The sequence below is a fragment of the Podarcis bocagei genome (assembly GCF_964188305.1).
Source record: "Podarcis bocagei genome assembly, chromosome: 7".
Classification (NCBI taxonomy): domain Eukaryota; kingdom Metazoa; phylum Chordata; class Lepidosauria; order Squamata; family Lacertidae; genus Podarcis; species Podarcis bocagei.
This window is the reverse complement of record NC_138132.1, coordinates 27,533,964-27,551,506: the sequence shown is the minus strand read 5'-3', so window position 1 is coordinate 27,551,506 and position 17,543 is coordinate 27,533,964. Positions and strand designations below refer to the sequence as shown.

The 17,543-nt window shown below is 42.9% G+C and overlaps 1 protein-coding gene across 3 annotated transcripts in view; it reads left to right on the top strand.

Moving 5' to 3' along the window:
- The window catches only part of ARID1A (AT-rich interaction domain 1A), a 129,198-nt gene that overhangs the window by 59,741 nt on the left and 51,914 nt on the right, over positions 1 to 17,543 (top strand). For all 3 annotated transcript variants that reach the window (XM_081202744.1, XM_081202745.1, XM_081202743.1), the window contains 3 exons: positions 10,444 to 10,656; positions 12,625 to 13,080; positions 14,931 to 15,044. In XM_081202744.1, the coding sequence (XP_081058870.1) occupies positions 10,456 to 10,656; positions 12,625 to 13,080; positions 14,931 to 15,044 (771 nt within the window). In that variant the 5' untranslated portion in view covers positions 10,444 to 10,455. The remainder of the gene's footprint in view (positions 1 to 10,443; positions 10,657 to 12,624; positions 13,081 to 14,930; positions 15,045 to 17,543) is intronic.

The window sequence follows — 17,543 nt, the reverse complement described above, 5'->3', positions numbered from 1 at the left end:
ACCTCCACTGCCTATGGCAGTATGTTTCTGAATACAGGTTGCTGGGAATCTCAAGAGGGGACAGTGCTTTTGCACTCATGTCCTGCTTTCAGGCTTCCCATAGGCATCTGGTTGACCACTGTGAGAAGAGGATGCTTGACTATATGGCTACTGACCTGACCCAGTAGGGCACTTCTTGTTCCTTTTGGGAACTTCAGATTTCTTAAAAGCCATGTGTGAACTGTCACTTCTGCCAACTGATTTTTTTAGACTCCACTAAAAGGCCTTATATTCCTTGTCCCCTACCCCACTGTACTGCCGGCCTATTTACTCCTGTAATCATGCTAATAGTGTACAGTCCTATCTTTGATGTTCTACTCCCAGGTTGCTGAGTGCCTCCAGTGGATCCACAGCCACATTACTCATCTTAGCTCTTAGCACCTTTGGGTCTCCACTGCTTCACTGTGATTTTTCTCCTCTTTTTAAAAATGTGGTGGCTTCTTTGGGATTAGCTGTATATATCTAACCCAGTCATACTCACGTGTAGAGCCATTGATTTTATTGGATCTACTCTGTGTATGGCTATTGTTGGATATCACCTGATAAAAAACATAACACAACTAGATGTTGAGCTGAATCAACTTGGAACAGGAGGGGCTTCATATAACTTAAGTGAATTGTTATGCTGCTTGGGCTGTAAAGTAGACTGGTTGAACTACCATACTTCTGTATTTCATTATGGTCTTGAAATCTGGTTGAAGTTCAGCTATAGCCATGTGAAATGCCTTTTTTGTTAATCATCTTTTATTGTGTGTCTAGACAGCTATCCCAGACTTATTCATTAGACAGGAAGGACTTGCAAAAGGACTCTACGTATGTTATCAACAAACTTCTGGTTGGATAGGCTATAGCTCAGAAATGGTTTTCTGTTAACTTTCATTCCTTACAGTGTGTGTGTGTGTGTGTGTGTGTGTGTGTGTGTACATTAACAACAACGTTGGTAGTTTGTGTTATTCAGGCATGACAGCAGCAATTACAGCTACTGCAGTTTATGGGAAAGCCTCATACTACAAGTGGGGGGTGGGGAGGGGAGCCATTAGCACAATCAAGACACATTGGTGTGATGCTTCTGATACTAGTTCCTGTAAGAGAGGCTATTCACATCCAGTATCTCCTTTTATCACTAGTGGCAATCATAATTCTTTGTCTTTAGTCCTCTTGAAACGTACAACATTAGTAAAGGAAAAATGTGTCTGATACCAGAGCGATCTAGCTGATGTTAATTCATTATTACTTAATTCATTTCAGTTTATTTTAATCAGTTAACTGGTTAGATGAAAAAAATTGTTTTTTTAAAAAGGCTCCTCTGTTTAATTAGTGAATTCCTTTTAAACTGAGTTTTCTAATTCAGGTACTTAACCACAGGCGATATGCACAATCTTAGAAGAGGCATTCTCTTCTGTATGAGGGAGGAGAAATGCATTTTCAAATAAGACTTAAATAAGAGCTTTAAAATTGGGGTTTGGTGTGAAAATAGCTCTAGTATTTATGACTTCATATTTCTAACCTATACTGTATCTGAAGTATATTTGGTTCTTGTTCTTTTCTTTCTTTCACCCCATATTTAGATATCATACTGTCACTTCTATTAATCCTTTAAAGAACTCGTGCTGTTTCTGACAGTAGAGATGCTGGATCAATGTGTAGATTTACCTAGCTGCCCACTGAATTTTACACAACTTCAAATATTGTGACACCGTTTTCTGCCCAATGCATATTTTGAAGTACAAATACAATCAAAACACATATAAATGTGGGTTTTTATTATTATTTTTAAAAATAATATAGAAACAGGACAAAGTGGAATTAGTGGTGATCAACTGTGAAAGTGACATGGGATGGAAATAGGCAAATCCATCCCTGATTGAGAAATACTGCAGAATCATTGCCTACTTTCCAGTGCTACTATCTGGAGAAATCCCACCCGCATGTCATAGTTGTGTGAAGCTGTATCCCCGCATACAATAAATAGAACTGTGCCTGGCATGGCTTGGCTCAGTTTGCTTGAAGGGAATGCCTACAGAGCATGGCCAAGTATTATATGCCTAGTTAATGTGTGTGGTGCTTTTCACAGTAACAAAAGAGAGGTCTCCCCCAAAAGCTTACACTCAGTTAATTCTACCTAGTCTTGCCTATTTGTCCTACAAGCACTGCTATAGACAAGTGGTACTGGTAGCATGGCTTGGAAGTTATACCTTTTTACAAGTGCCCACCTTGGTAAGAGTTGCTTGTAGCTACTTCCACTTTTGGAGGTTGCATGCTTTGAATACCAGTTGCTGGAAGCCACAGGAAGGGAGAGTGCTGTTGTGCTCAAGTCCTGCTTGTAAGCGTCCCATATTTAACTGGTTGGCCCCTCTGAGAACAAAATACTGGAGTTGATGGGCCGCTGGCTTGACCCAACAGATCGTTCCTATGTTCTCATAGGTGCAGTGCACATAGACAGATTTAGGGGAGTATGACTGGTTCATCTGCACTGAGCCAAAAGGCTGCTACAGGCCCCCCCCCCACAACAATGCCTTAGAACAGAAGGTGAGAGGTGTGGGGGTGCCAGAATTTGGCGTTGCACAGGGTGCTGCTGAAATTTGAAAGCCCAAAGTCTGCCACTTCAGTGCAATACTAGCAATGTTGCCAATTAATACTTGCGAGCTGTGGTCAGTCTTTCCCATATAGGCGGTGCTGGGTGGACACAACTTAAGGCTTTGTGACAAACAAGAAAACTTGAAAATACTTATAGTTGTGAGATTAACCCGAAGATGGGATTTGGGTGGGTCTAAAGTGTTAGGGCTTCCAATTACCACAGGAACCAATTGGCTACAGGTTCATACATATAAAGACATACATGCTAAGCAGCCATGTGGAAAGCAGCGTTAGAAACCCAGAAATAAAAGCTATTCGCCAAATGGCCCCATAAAAACCTACTTACTGGCTCCGCAAGGGAATGTCTAGGCACCTTTTTTTTTTACAAGTTCAGAAAGCTGAAAATGAATTGTGTATATTGTCAGCACATTAAAATTCAAAAAGCATAATGGGTGTTTCCCACTTTTTTGCTGCTGTTTTGATTCCCGTGGGTTATTTCAAGTGTATTTTTTTGCCTTTTAAAAATGGAGGCAATTAATCATTCCAAAAAGAGCATCAAATAAAAGGAGTACCCCAAACCCATACCTTTGTATTTTGGGCATATTAATCTGGAATAACTACAATTTCCTGATTCTGTACTAACAACAGTTTAAAAAAAGCTGCATTGTAGGCTGCACAAGACACTAATGACATATTCTATAAAATTTTAATTAAGTTACTTTCTTGGATAAATTGGATGTACTGTAGATTCTTCCAGTGGCCCCCCCCCCCCGTACTGTCATCACACTCGTGAGTATAAATCCAGGTGAAATCTTGTTCATTTTCCATATGGTCTAGTCCTCATCTGAAGACTGCAAAAAACAAACCATGCCTCTCCCCCCCCCCGCCCCCAAATATTCTTATGTGGGTCCCTTCTCCAATCTTCAGAGTGGCTGGAAGTGGATTTAAGGAGGAGTGTGTTAGACTTGGTTTGAAACCTCAGCCATGAATCGTAAAAGAGGTTACCTTGACCCAACACCTGACTTGTGTCTGCCAGACTCTGGAGAGATCTTCCCCTTGAGGATTCTGCTGTGGGAAAATATTTTTTAAAGGATGTATTGTCTCTCTTCATTGGAATTTGATGTGTTTTTCCCAGGGTTCGAAATTAGCATAGCCCCAGGCTCATTTTGTGCCTAAAGACTCACCATTTGCGAGCACCTCAAAAAGTCTGGGTGCCATTTTTTGTGCCTGGCTGACACTCAAGGATTACTGGAATGTATGTGATGGGAAGTATCAACATATATCTTAAGAATAGACTATGTGTTAAGGAGTTAACAATAAAGAAAGTGTTTTGAAAACTGAAGTATGGTACCAATATTTTAGAATCATAGAATCATAGAGTTGGAAGAGACCACAAGGGCCATCGAGTCCAACCCCCTGCCAAGCAGGAAACACCATCAGAGCACTCCTGACATATGGTTGTCAATCCTCTGCTTAAAGACCTCCAAAGAAGGAGACTCCACCACACTCCTTGGCAGCAAATTCCACTGTCGAACAGCTCTTACTGTCAGGAAGTTCTTCCTAATGTTTAGGTGGAATCTTCTTTCTTGTAGTTTGGATCCATTGCTCCGTGTCCGCTTCTCTGGAGCAGCAGAAAACAACCTTTCTCCCTCCTCTATGTGACATCCTTTTATATATTTGAACATGGCTATCATATCACCCCTTAACCTCCTCTTCTCCAGGCTAAACATTTTATTGTAAACACCAAAATAAAATGTGTCACTTAGGTGAACTGTATATTAATTCATGCTAATAAAAATAATAAATAAAAAGTGTTGCCTACCCCCCCCCCCCCGGGCAACTAAACATTCTGTTTTGGCTCCCACCTTTTCTATCCCAGTTTCTAACATTGGTTCTTCCTGCATGTATGTGGTCCTCTTTGGGAAATTCCAAATAAGCAGTTCCTGATCTCACAGAGCAATATAAAGGCATGTGAACTGTTGGGGAACAACTTGATTTAACTAGAGATACCTTCAGCAAGTAGTGCCTTTAGCAACGGTTAAGGCACTGTGGGTTAAACCACAGAGCCTAGGACCTGCCGATCAGAAGGTCGGCAGTTCGAATCCCCGTGATAGGGTGAGCTCCCGTTGCTCGGTCCCTGCTCCTGCCAACCTAGCAGTTCGAAAGCACATCAAAGTGCAAGTAGATAAATAGGTACCACTCTGGTGGGAAGGTAAATGGTGTTTCCGTGCGCTGCTCTGGTTTGCCAGAAGCGGCTTAGTCATGCTGGCCACATGACCCGGAAGCTGTACGCCAGCTCCCTCGGCCAATAGAGTGAGATGAGCACCGCAACCCCAGATTCGGCCACGACTGGACCTAATGGTCAGGGGTCCCTTTACCTTTACCTAAGCTGATATAGCCCCTTGTTACTCAGTACTATATTTGTTGCAGCTAAGTGAGAGAACGACAAGTTTTAGAGCCAAGCAAAAATACATTTGCTTTCCTAGAAGCATGACTCTTCATGGACTCACTCGGATATAGCGATATACCATAGACTAGTGTTTAGGCGGGTGAGTCAGCATGAGACTTAGGTTTGTGCTTTCTCCTGCACCCCCCCTTCAGTGTGACCAAAGAGAAGTTTGGAAGCTTTCACTTCTGTTTTTAGATTAATCTTAATTTGTCAAGATGATCAAATTTGGACAAACTGTGGTTAATCTTAACTATGTCTTGTTGAAACAAAGAAGCTTCATAAATTCGTGATTAGGGTTGTAACACTAAACAATGGTTAATCTGAAAGGAAAGTACACTGGTACCTTGGGTTACATACGCTTTAGGTTACAGACTCTGCTAACCCAGAAATAGTGCCTCGGGTTAAGAACTTTGCTTCAGGATGAGAACAGAAATTGTGTGGCAGCGGGAGGCCCCATTAGGTAAAGTGGTACCTCAGGTTAAGAACAGTTTCAGGTTAAGAACAGACCTCCAGAACGAATTAAGTTCTTAACCCGAGGTACCACTGTGGAAGCTTCTGATATCATGGCCATGCTGAAGAAAAAAGCAGGGAAGGGGGAGCGTGCAGGCCTAAGGCTTGCTGTAGCATATTCTAAAAGTGTTACAGAGGTACCTCGGTTTTGAGCGTCTCAGAAGCCAAATGTTTTGGTTTTCAATGCTGAAAACCCAGAGGTAAGTGCTTCCATTTTTGAATGCACCTCGGAAGTTGAATGGCTTCCGCTGCATGTTTCCGATTTCCTCAATGGAAATTGCAGGCGGTCCTTTGCGCCTCAATTTCCAAATGTTTCGGAAGCCAAATGGTCTTCTGGAACTGATTACGTTCGAAAACCGAGGTACCACTGTACATTCGAATGCCACCAACATTTCAGCTAATGCTGAAACTATTAAATTGCTCCTAAAAACAAAGAGCTAGTAGCCCTTTGCTGAAACAATAACTCCCCTGATTAAAGCTATTTTCATATTTAAACTCAGCAATGTGTACCTAAAACTTTGCCTGGTCAGTTGTCCGCATCTCAGGAGAGTGCCTTTGTTGACTTGAAATAGTGTGGTGTTTACAGCACAGGGAAGACAACACCCCCCCCGCCCTAACATGGAACAGAAAACTAATTTCTTTCTTTGGCCCGTGATCCCATCTGCGTTCAGCTGTGGGGAGCTGATGGAGGCTGCATCTGTGCATTTGCCCAGCTGCATTAAATATGTGTTTTGTTGGTGAGAGCTTTCGTCTGTTTGGTGGCTTCCAAGTCCCAGGGGTTCAGTGGTCTCTGTCCTCTCTGCTAGCTAGCTTGAGTGTGGCAGGGTCCAATAGAAGCCGCCACCGGAGCAGCTGCTGCTTCTCCTTGAACTGCATAGGAAGCATTTTTGCTGTCTTTTGTACAGCAGCCCCGTTGGCCAAACAATAGTTTGTGCTTTCAAGGCCATGTGGAGAGTCACGTGACCCGTTGCTGTTGCTGCTGGGGTCCTTACCCATCTGTTCTCTCCACTCTTTCTGGGTTATCAGGCACAGGTCCAAGTTCTCTCCAGCAGCCAGCCTCCTGGTCAGAGATTACGAGCCAGCACTAACCTTCCTGGCGGGGGTGGTGTGGCTTGCTTTTATGCAAATTAGCCATGTGCTTCTCACTTCAAGACATTTGAGGAAAACACATTTCCTGTGTTTAGCTCTCAGTGGGTGGTTCCTGGCTTTACTGTACAGGGACGGAGGGTTGGGGCCTATGAACTAAGAGCACTCTGGAGAGGGATTACAGTACACTGCCCCCCTTCCCATTCCACCTCCGCTGCTACGTCACCACAACACAACCACTCGAGCTCTCATAGTGTTGGTGTCATTCATTCAGTGCCAAGATTGCTTTAAAAAATTCCCTTGGCCCCAGTTCAAACAGGAGTACAGCTGGGATGTGTTAGATTTTAGGCAGTCTGCCCTCAATTTGAGATGAGTTATAAATAGCTGTGCTGACTTCCTTAACTAGCACACTCTGAGGTAAAATGCAGGTTAATTACTGTGGGAATCAATTAGGGCTTCTCTCCGTTAAAGAGCCAGCAAGACTTTTTTATTATTATTATAATAAATCAGATGACAAATCTGGTCAGGAATGAATTCCAGACCTAAGGTGGGGTTTTCATTTTCTCCATAATCCAAGGAATCTGATTTCTACTTCTGCTCAACACATATACAGTCTTTTTAAAAAGTCCTTTGCCTTTTGCCTTCATTTCTACAATTAACTATGATAACCTTGTAACAATTTCCAGAGGGATAGCTGTGTTACGGTAGCAAGAACAAAGAAGGGTCTTGTACACCTTAAAAGACTTAACAAATTTATTATGGCATAAGATTTTGTGGACTTCCGAGAGTAGAACCTGAAGCAGTTGATTCAAATGCAACAAAGGAGATTCTGACTAAATATTAGGAAGAACTTTCTCACAGTAAGAGCTGTTTGGCCATGAAATGGACTATCCTGGAAGGTGTGGACTCTCTATCAGAGGTTTTTTAATGAGGTTGGAAAACATCCGTCAATGATTCTTTAGCTGTAATTCCTGCATTACAGTGGGTTGGACTACATGGCCCTTGGGATCCCTTTCAACTCTAAAATTCTTCGATTCATCAAATGCACAAAAGTAAATTACCCTGAATTTCAGGTATATAGATACATGATGGGGGAAATCGTAAACAGTGAGGACATGAAATTTTATAATAACCTTGAACAAAAGGCCTCCTTGCTTTCTTTTGCTATCAGAAACCAGATTTATGGCATTGTCATAGCAAGCTTTCTTTATCCAGGAAACAATTGTTTTCTGATCCCTGAAAAGTTGACAGCATTGTTAGTTCTGTGGCTGAAACATATTTCATTTAGCCAGGAAGCAACTGACTATCCTTGGGTCTAGGCCAGGGGCCCTCAAACTACGGTCTGAGGCCAGATCCGGCCCACCAGGGTCCTGAAGCTGGCCCGCCCGCAAGGCCTGAGGCTCGGAAGTGGCCAGGCGGGAAGAGCCTTGAGGTAAAAGTGTGTGTGTGTAACATGTGTGTAGCCCTGGTAACATGGTTGCTACCACCGGCTTTGGCTGCTTGATAATGGCATGCTGTCCCTTTAAGCCACCGGAGGGTGGGACAGTTGCGAAGGAACCCCTTCCATGCCAGCCCTTCCCCTCCTCCCTTCCCCTCAGGCTGGCTGCCTCGACGGCCTGTTGTGCACACGGGCCTCATGTGGCGGCCTTGGCAGCCTTAAAAGTTAGGGAAGCACCAAAAACACAGGCAACAAATGCAGATAGAATTAGCAAGAAGAGAAGTCTCAATCACAACAGTTTATTGTACAAGGGACTCTCCATGTAAATTGTGGTCAAAAATAACCCAGAAGAAATGAAGTATAAAGGTGAGGTATAGGTAACTTATATTATTACTGATAGCGCCTGTTGTGTGTCTATCCTGGCTATTATTAGTCTAGCCCTCAACAGTGTCTGAGGGACAGTGAACTGGCCCCCTGTTTAAAAAGTTTGAGGACCCCTGGTCTAGGTAGAAGGTGAGAGAGGTGGGAATTGGGAAGGTGTGGGTCTTGCTCAAAGAGGGCCAAAGAACAGAATCTTTAAGCTCTTTGCCTGTCACTGCTAACACATGTTTCAAAAGATTTCAGTCCTATGCATAGTGGTATTTGTGTATGAGCAGGTCACCGCAGATGGGGAATGAATATGCTATGTGGTTTTAAATCAGATTTCCAGTTACCTCATGTATGTTTAATTGTCATAAAGTTGGACTAAGAAATTTTGGGAAGAGTTGCTCTTCACACAGAAATAACTTACAGTACACTGCTCATGCTCTATTTACATGTTTTACAAGTGCATTATTGGGGAAAGGTGTTAATTCTGCTTCTAAAGTATTTAGACTCTCTTGTACCTGAGAGCAAAGTGGCATTTCATAGGTTAATTACATTCTCCGCAGTACTGCTTTAGTAATACCCTTGTAGGAAAGCTATTGTATTTGATACTCTGGCTGTTTGGAGGTGAGAATTCTGAATTGGGACCAATTAGGCCAGTAGCTATTGAAGTCTGTTGTATTGCTAATTGTCTATTCAAAATAAAAGTGCAAGGAGAGTAACTGTAAATATCTGTATGGTGATCAGGCTTCTCACTTTGTACAGATGTGGGTTTTGGGAAAAGTGCTATGGAATTGGCAATTTTGAGATTGCTTCTCATTTCTTTGAATGTAGGTGAGTTGCAAGCAGGGGGTTGGGGTTTCAATGATCAAGGAGTAGCGCTTTCTCTGTTATGTATGTCTGTGGAAGGACCTTCAGCTTTTGAAGTGCAATCATGATAATCTATTCCTGTGGTTTCCTTTTGAAAGGATTTCCCCTGTGTCAGTCCAGAAGAGAATCTCCAGCGCTTTTCAGTCAGGGTTTGGTATTTCCTTATTTATCCTGATGTATTCTTGCAAATGAGCCAGTATCACTTTTTTTCCTGCCAGTAACAGCTTCTGTCTCTTGTATAATATCATTCCCTGTATTCAACTCTGGCAGCTGTTCCTCACATCAACATTCACTGATAAATACCCAATTCAAAGTTTAAGTGGAATTTTTGAGAATAGGGTAACTGGTATAAAACGGTGGGCTGTAATGAAAGATTTGTGAAGGGGGCACCATGTTTTATTACTGTGATTACAAACCCAAACCTTTTACTATTTGGGAGTCTTTCAGACCCTTGGCCCTTTCAAACCAGAACTTGCTGGTGTATATGGATTTCAATATTACATACTGCTTTTTCAGGCAGAACAAAAACAAGAGAGTGTTGGCAGAGGTGGTCCCACTTTTTTTTAGTCAAGATAAACATGGTTAACACTCAGAAAGTAGATGCATGTCTGCCTCAAGAAAAGAATATCAATGACACTTATATAAATATGGCATTTTGGGTGCTTTGGAAATTGAAGCTTTGTTTTTTGTCAAACTACGTGGCATCATACTAACTATATTTGAACTCAAATGTGAGGAAAGTAATGAGTGTTAATCTGTTCTCCTAAAAGCTGTTTGTTTAACTTGCAGGCACTTGTCTACTGGTCTAATGCTAATAACATCTATAAAATTTTGGAATAGGTGACTTACTCTAGAGGGGTGAAGTTTCCTTGGACTGTGTAGTGACCTACAATATGATGCCTATGCCTTAGTTGACTGAGAATTTTCATTTTCTTCATGGATAATTTTATATGTTGGCAACTTTAAGTGAAATGTATTTGACTTTTGTCTTGTCTATATGTTGTTGTTTTTTACTGATGAGTCTGCCTTTCATGAGTAAGACTGTAACATTTATATAGTTACAAAATATCAAATTGCTATTTAAAATAAATCTTACAATTTTCTTTCCTAGCCATCCAGCCCAATGGATCAGATGGGAAAGATGAGACCTCAGCCTTATGGAGGAAACAACCCATACTCACAACAGCAGGGACCTCAGTCAGGGCAACAGCAGGGCCACGGATATCCAGGACAGTCGTATGGGCCTCAGACTCCCCAGAGATACCCAATGGGAACTCTGAGCAGGACACAAACTGCAATGGGCACCGTCTCTTATGCACAGCAGGTAAAGAGAAGTGAATTGCGGATTGATGTTAAAAATCTGAAATGCATAGAATTACTGTTTGTGTGTAGTGGCCAAATGCCAGTGTAATGGGCAAGAATGCCTGAAGTACTTGTGTGATGAAGTGTTGCCACAAGATAAGCAAAAAAGTGTGTTATTTATTGTTGAGTATACTTTAACCAGCTGCAGCAGCAAAGAGGTTCTTTACAGAAGGTTCCTAAACCTTCTGGGTAGCATTAGATTTTCTGGCTGCATCTTTGCACTTTGTTTGGATCTCCACCCAGAGGCGTAGGAAGGTCAGGTGGTACCCGGTGTGGAAAATTTCTTGTCAACCCCCCCCTTTTTTATTTTTTGCCTCCAAAAATGGTTTTACATCATTTCATATTTTCTTACAAAGGAATGTGGATTCTGGGCCTCTGATAACAGGTAGGCGACTGTGGACAAATACTTAAATGTATAGAATGGATTGTGTTTAGGCTTGTGTTATTTTATTTATATTTATATTTATTGTTTGTTTATTTAATAAAATTTATTTTAAAAAACCTGCAAAGTGGTTTACCAAAAAACAAAACAAAAACACAGCAGTAAAATCAAGAAAAATTAACAATCCTACTTTAGAACATACAAAAGCTAAAATATTAAGATTAAAATTACTTCAGCTTCCTAAGCATCTAGGTATTCTTGCCTAAAGAAGAATGCTTTTAGCAGGTGTCCAAAAAGAGTAGCAAAGGCACGTGCTTTATTGCAATAGGCAGGGAGTTCCAAAGTGCAGGTGCTGTCACAGTAAACAATTCAGTACAGATATTATGTGGAACCTGTAGTAGTGCTTGAAACTACTGAAGGGGAGGTTTTATTTATTGTGATTTCACCATGCTCTTTATTATCTGAAAAGGAAAACATTTATTTAAAAAACAGGACTGCACAGCAGCAATCTAGTCTCATCATGATTAGTGGGACTTATTCCCAAGCTGATGATGCATAAGATGGGCTGCAATCCTATGCACCCCTTGCATCCAACTTGTACCTAAAACTCTGCACAAGCCTGCACCAGAGAATTGTAGAGTTGGAAGGGACCCCTGAGGGTCATCTAGCCAAACCCTGGGGCAATGCAGGAATCTCAACTAGACCATCCCTGACCGATGGCCATCCGTCTTCTGTTTTTCCCCTTAGCCAGGACACACAGCAACAGAGACTGGAGGTGGGGGAAAAGATAAATTTTGACAATGGGGCAGATTTGTCAGGCGTGTGCAGGAACAGCTTGAAGACTTTACACAGAGAGGATCCCCACACAGGTTTCCCCGCATGTAACGTAACAGGCAGGGAGCCAGCTCAAATAGAGAGAAAGACATTGGGGGAGGACAGGACAAAAGAGTACCAAAGTCCACCCATTTTATCCTCTTTGAGATGGTGGCGCTAGGGCTCTGGGATTCCCCCCCCCCCAAATATTTACTTGTCTTCAATGTATTGTTACCACTGTTATTCTATAGGCTGACTTTCCAGGATCCGGGAAGCCCAGCGGAGGGTAGGGCAGTAGGGCTGTTCATAAAAAAACATTTTTTTGAAAATGCCTGCTCCAAAGGTCTTATCTTACTAAACTAGGGATTATATAGCTATATCTGAAATTTCATGCATATCAGTTAATATCTTGACCCTGCTTCACTAAATTGAAATTTCAGCCTTCACGACATAGGAAAACTGCCAAGTAAACAGCTATTTTTGTGGAGGAGGGTCAAGATGTTAACTGATATGCCTGAAATTTCATATAAAACTATATAATCCCTAGCGTAGTAAGATAAGACCTTTGCTAAGACCTTTGGAGCAGGCATTTTCAAAAAAAAAATTAGGAACCGCCCTAGTAGGGCAGTAATTGTTCCTTGATAATTTGTCACCCCCCCTCCATGATGGCACCCAGGGCAACCCCCTTCCTACGTCCCTGTCTCCACCTACATTTTCTCTTTCTTCCTTGCATAGATCCCTCCTTACGGACAGCAGGGACCTAGTGGATATGGGCAGCAGAGCCAGACTCCCTATTACAACCAGCAGAGTCCTCATCCCCAGCAGCAGCAGCAGCCTTCTTATGCCCAACAGCCGCCATCTCAGACCCCTCACGCCCAGCCTTCTTATCAGCAACAGCAAACTCAGTCTCAGCCTCCGCAGCTCCAGTCATCCCAGCCCCCATACTCCCAGCAGCAGTCGCAGCCACCACATCAGCAGTCTCCATCTCCGTACCCTCAGCAGTCAGCGGCTGCCCAGCAGCATCCACAGAGTCAGCCTCCCTACTCCCAGCAGCAGTCACAGTCACCCTACCAGCAGCAGCAAGCTCAGCAGTCTGCAACCTCGGCGCTTTCTCAACAGTCTGCATCTTACCCTCAATCTCAGTCGCAGCAGCAGTCGGCATATTCTCAGCAGCGCTTCCCACCTCCACAGGTAAGACTTCTTCCAGGTGCTGCTGCAGACCTGTTCTTGGATGTCAAGTGCCAGCACAAAGCAGTGTTGTGTCTCTTGGAAAAATTACAGAGTGACACAAACTGATTTGGTTGTGCTGTAGCCTTTTACACCTTGGGTAAGGTTCTTTATGCTTTTAAAGGAAGAAATAAGGATAATTGCAGCTCTGTTAGGGAGCAAGTGACCACTCAGGTGTGGAAAATCATAAAGTGTTGTTGGCTCGTAAATACAAATTGGGTCAGGCATGCACAACTTGTGACCCGGCAAGCTGAATGTTCTCATTAGCCATCTACAGCTGCCCACCAGGAAGTTCAATAAAAAGAACCTTCTTTTGCCTATCTGTGACTGCAAAACAGGGAGTTGCCAAGTAGGTGGGAAGCCACAGCACATAAGTGACCTGAATTAGATACTTCTGTTACATTTTATATCCTTCCTTTCCTCCAAAGAGGTCAAGGAGGTGTGTGTCTCTTCTTTCTTCCCCACCCCATGACAACAGGTTAGACTGAGAGATAGTGACTGGCCCAAGGCCACAATGATCTTCAAAGTTGGGGTGGAGTGGGGTTTGAACACACTAACCAATATATCACAGTGTGGCTATCAAATATAGGACAGGGTAATACAAAATGTATATTTAAGCAACTGGATGAAGAATAGATCAAAGCTAGAATCCATGTGCCAAGCACCTTAAAAGTGGAGAGAGAATTCCCTTCTCAACCTTTAGGCCAGGAACAAGTATGAAGGACAGTGGGGAGAGGTAATTAATGATGGGATTGAGACCAGCAATGAGGGTATTTTCTTTGGCCTCTGTAAAACTATATTGAAGGGAAATGAAATAGCAGCCTAAGGAGCTTTGAGCCCCTTCCCTGTGTGCAGCTTGTTTAAGTCATGGCAGATCCTGTAGCACCATGCCTGCTGACCTTGGAAGACATAGGCAGAACTGAGCATGGATAATGCCTCAGCATAGCATTTTTTCTCCGTGATGCATTACTGAGGCAGTGGTCTTCTTTAAGGCTTTCTATGCTTTCAGCTTAAGGCCATAGGCATAGAAAGATGTGGGCAGCAGTGCTGCCTGAAATTTGCCTCATTGGCAGGGAGAAGGAGAAGGGCTAATGGGGAGCTAACTGTCTGAGCACCTATTTTGTTCCTAAGCACAAGAAATGGCAGAGTGCTTGTGGGGGCTGCCAGCCTATGCATTACCCCCATCTCTTTGCCAGAGACACAGAGAGGGGAACAGCTACCCAAGAGCCCCTACACATCTGGGATATCCAGCAAGGGGCTTGGGTGGGTGTTCATTTCCATCTCCATCCTTTGGGACTACCTCGGGGTGGGTAACCTTTTTTTCACTCCCAAGACCCACATTCTCTCATAGGGAACTGCACACCAATGATGGGTGGGGCTAGAGACAAAAGGTGGCAGATTAATGGATGTGACTTTCTCATGCCTGTTAATGGGCCCTTCAGGAGCTGACAGGCACAATCTTCCTGGCCCTAGACGACTTCTCTGTTCTACCTCCCCCTCCCATTATGAGTAGGGGTTTTTTAGTCTCACAGGAAGAGAGAGGAGGGAGAGAAGCCTGCTCCAGATGAAAACACAGAGCAGCTGCACCGCATTCAAAGGGGTCTGGGATCCTGGCTCTGCGCCCCCCCCCCTTTCATGATTCAGACTCCACACCATTGAAACTAGAGACATCATATGGGGCAGTTGGTTGGAACAGTGTGTGTTGATAGAACAGGGCTAATGCTGTGAGCCAGGGTGAGGATAAAATAGGGATTCTTTTTCCATTTCCAAGATCTCTTCTCTTTTGTTCATTGGATTGATCTCTTGCATTTCAGGAGTTATCACAAGACTCGTTTGGGTCCCAGGCATCATCGGCTGCCTCAATGGCTTCCAGTAAAGGGCAAGATGATGTGAATTTGAATCTTCAGTCCAGACCCTCTAGCTTGCCGGTGAGTCAAAGGTCCCATCTTATAAATGGCTTGGGTTTAAGTTATTGGAAGCACTGCAAGCTATTTAATATGCATAGCACATGTTCTCGTTGGAAATAAAAAATAGGACCATGTATTTATTAAAGCCAACAACATTTGGGCACCCACTTGCAGCAGGGGGGACTTGTTGGAAATGGATTAAAAATAATAATGTGGAATTCTGAAAACAACACCCTGTACCATACCAGAATATAAATCAAATTTCTACTTGGGCTATAGAATTAAGCCTGAAATTTACAGATTATACAGTGGTGCCCCGCAAGACGAATGCCTCGCAAGACGAAAAACTCGCTAGACGAAAGAGTTTTCCGTTTTTTGAGTCGTTCCGCAAGACGCTTGCGAGTTTGTTTCCTTTTTCTTAAAGCCGCTAAGCCGTTAATAGCCGCTAAGCCGCTAATAGCCGTGCTTCGCAAGACGAAGAGACTCGTGGAACGGATTAATTTCGTCTTGCGAGGCACCACTGTATGTGGTAAAATCTCTTACTTCATTACACATCAACACCTGCTATACTCTAGTGGAACTTGTTACTGTGTTAGTTACTATGTTATAGGTACGGACATTTTGGTGTCAGTTTAGATTTATTGCTGCTGTGAAACCAACCAGTAGAAGATGAAGTCAACAAAGCTGCCCTGATACTCTGCAGAAGAGAGAAACCATATTCTACCATCAAATCTTGGTCATCTATTGCTTCTATACTCTGTGTCCTCTAGCCATTTATCAGTCATTTATCAATATTCTTTTAGTTTTAGTCCGAGTGTGATAAGGCTGTGGGATTCAAGTTTTAGTGGTGGTCCAATTCACTGTTGGTGCCAAGCAGTGCTGTAGCTGGAGATGTAAAGGATCATACATACTGCTAACTATTTATGGCTGTTGCTGTATCTTCTGTGTCTCATTGAGAATAATTAGTAGGCTAATGACTTCATATGTATAGCTTTTCCCTGTTCCTGAAAGGACAGCCTTTTCGTAGTGTTTGGGAAAACTGTTTAGTGCATTGGCCCAGTGCCAGGTCTCTCCTCAAGAGACTGCCCCCAGCAGGCTCAAAGGAGAGTTTGAGCTGCTGACCTAGAATTTGTTACTTCTTCTTGTGCTGGAGTGCTATTTGGCTTTCAGAGCTCTGAGTGCTCTCAAATATGCAGTTGCTTGAGCAAAATGCAGAAGAGGTTAAATGGATGGCAGAAACTGCATGTTTTAAATATTTCTAGGATTTATTAGATTACTTTCTGAAGAGGAAGTTGACGCACAACAGTTCAATAAAAAGTTATATTTAATATATGTAACAGAATGCAGTGTGTGTTTCTCCCCTCCTTCTGAACTAATGAAAGTTGCAGAGTAGATTCATGCTTTCTGATATGATAACATGTTCAGTGTTACCACCACTTCTTTTAGGAAATATTGCTTCTTGTAATGAGTAGTTTCCTTTCACATAGTTCTTCCGAAACTGTATTTTATTTGACTAGATCAGCCTTATTCAATCTGATGCCCTCTAGATACTTTGAGCTACAGCATCCATCAGCTCTGACTACCAGCCATGTTTGCTGTGGCAAATAAGAGTTGTAGTCCAAAAAGTTTGGTGGCGGGCATGGGGTTGGGAAAGGCTGGACTAGACAATGTGGACTTCCTCTAGGTTTTGATGTTAGCTGTTAATTCTTAAGTGACAGAATAAGTTCTGATGTTGAATTGGAATGCAAGATAGAAGTTTCATTTAGTAGTGTAGTGGTGCTGTTTCCGCAAATTCTTTCAGTTGATGGTTTGTCACTTGTTGAAATTAGTTACTATCTTTAGTGCGGTGATTTCTTTTCAGAACAAAGTAGGGGTATTTCACATTTTTGTGACTTAAAGGGTTAGTTTTGCTGGCTTGGTGGATTCTGGGTTGATAGACAGCTGCTTGTTTTGACTAAGCTTAGCAGCCTCTTGCGTTCTCTAGCTTGGTAATCTGCAGTCTCTTTACATTTGTGACAACTAATTGGCACAAGAAAGTGTGTCCAAACCAAAACATCTGGGTACCAGGTCTCTGCTCCTCCAGAGCAGTCATATGCATGTCCACTCAGTCTCATTGTGTTGAGTAGGACATACTTTCAGATCACTGCAGTTCTGTGCATGCTTGCCTGATGTAAATGACACTGAATTCAGTGGGACTCACCTCTGTGTAGAAATGCATAATATTGGGCTGTTGGTGTCTGTCCTAATACTGCACCTCTGAGAGGTCTGGGACAGCCCCCTGCCCGTGTCCCCCACTCCTCTAATTTTGGTGCTGGAAAGGGGATTGGCAGGATCCCATAATTGTGTTGGGCATTAGAGGCTCTTGAAAGTCTAGTACAACTGTGAGAACCCTGCCAGCCCAAGCCTTCCAAATTCAAATTTGCTGCTAGACAAAGGAGCACAAGTGCTTGTTTTGATTCTGGGAAGCCAAGGCCCTTGAACTTCTTCTGCTTACCTTCCAAAAGAGTCCCAGCCTTTACC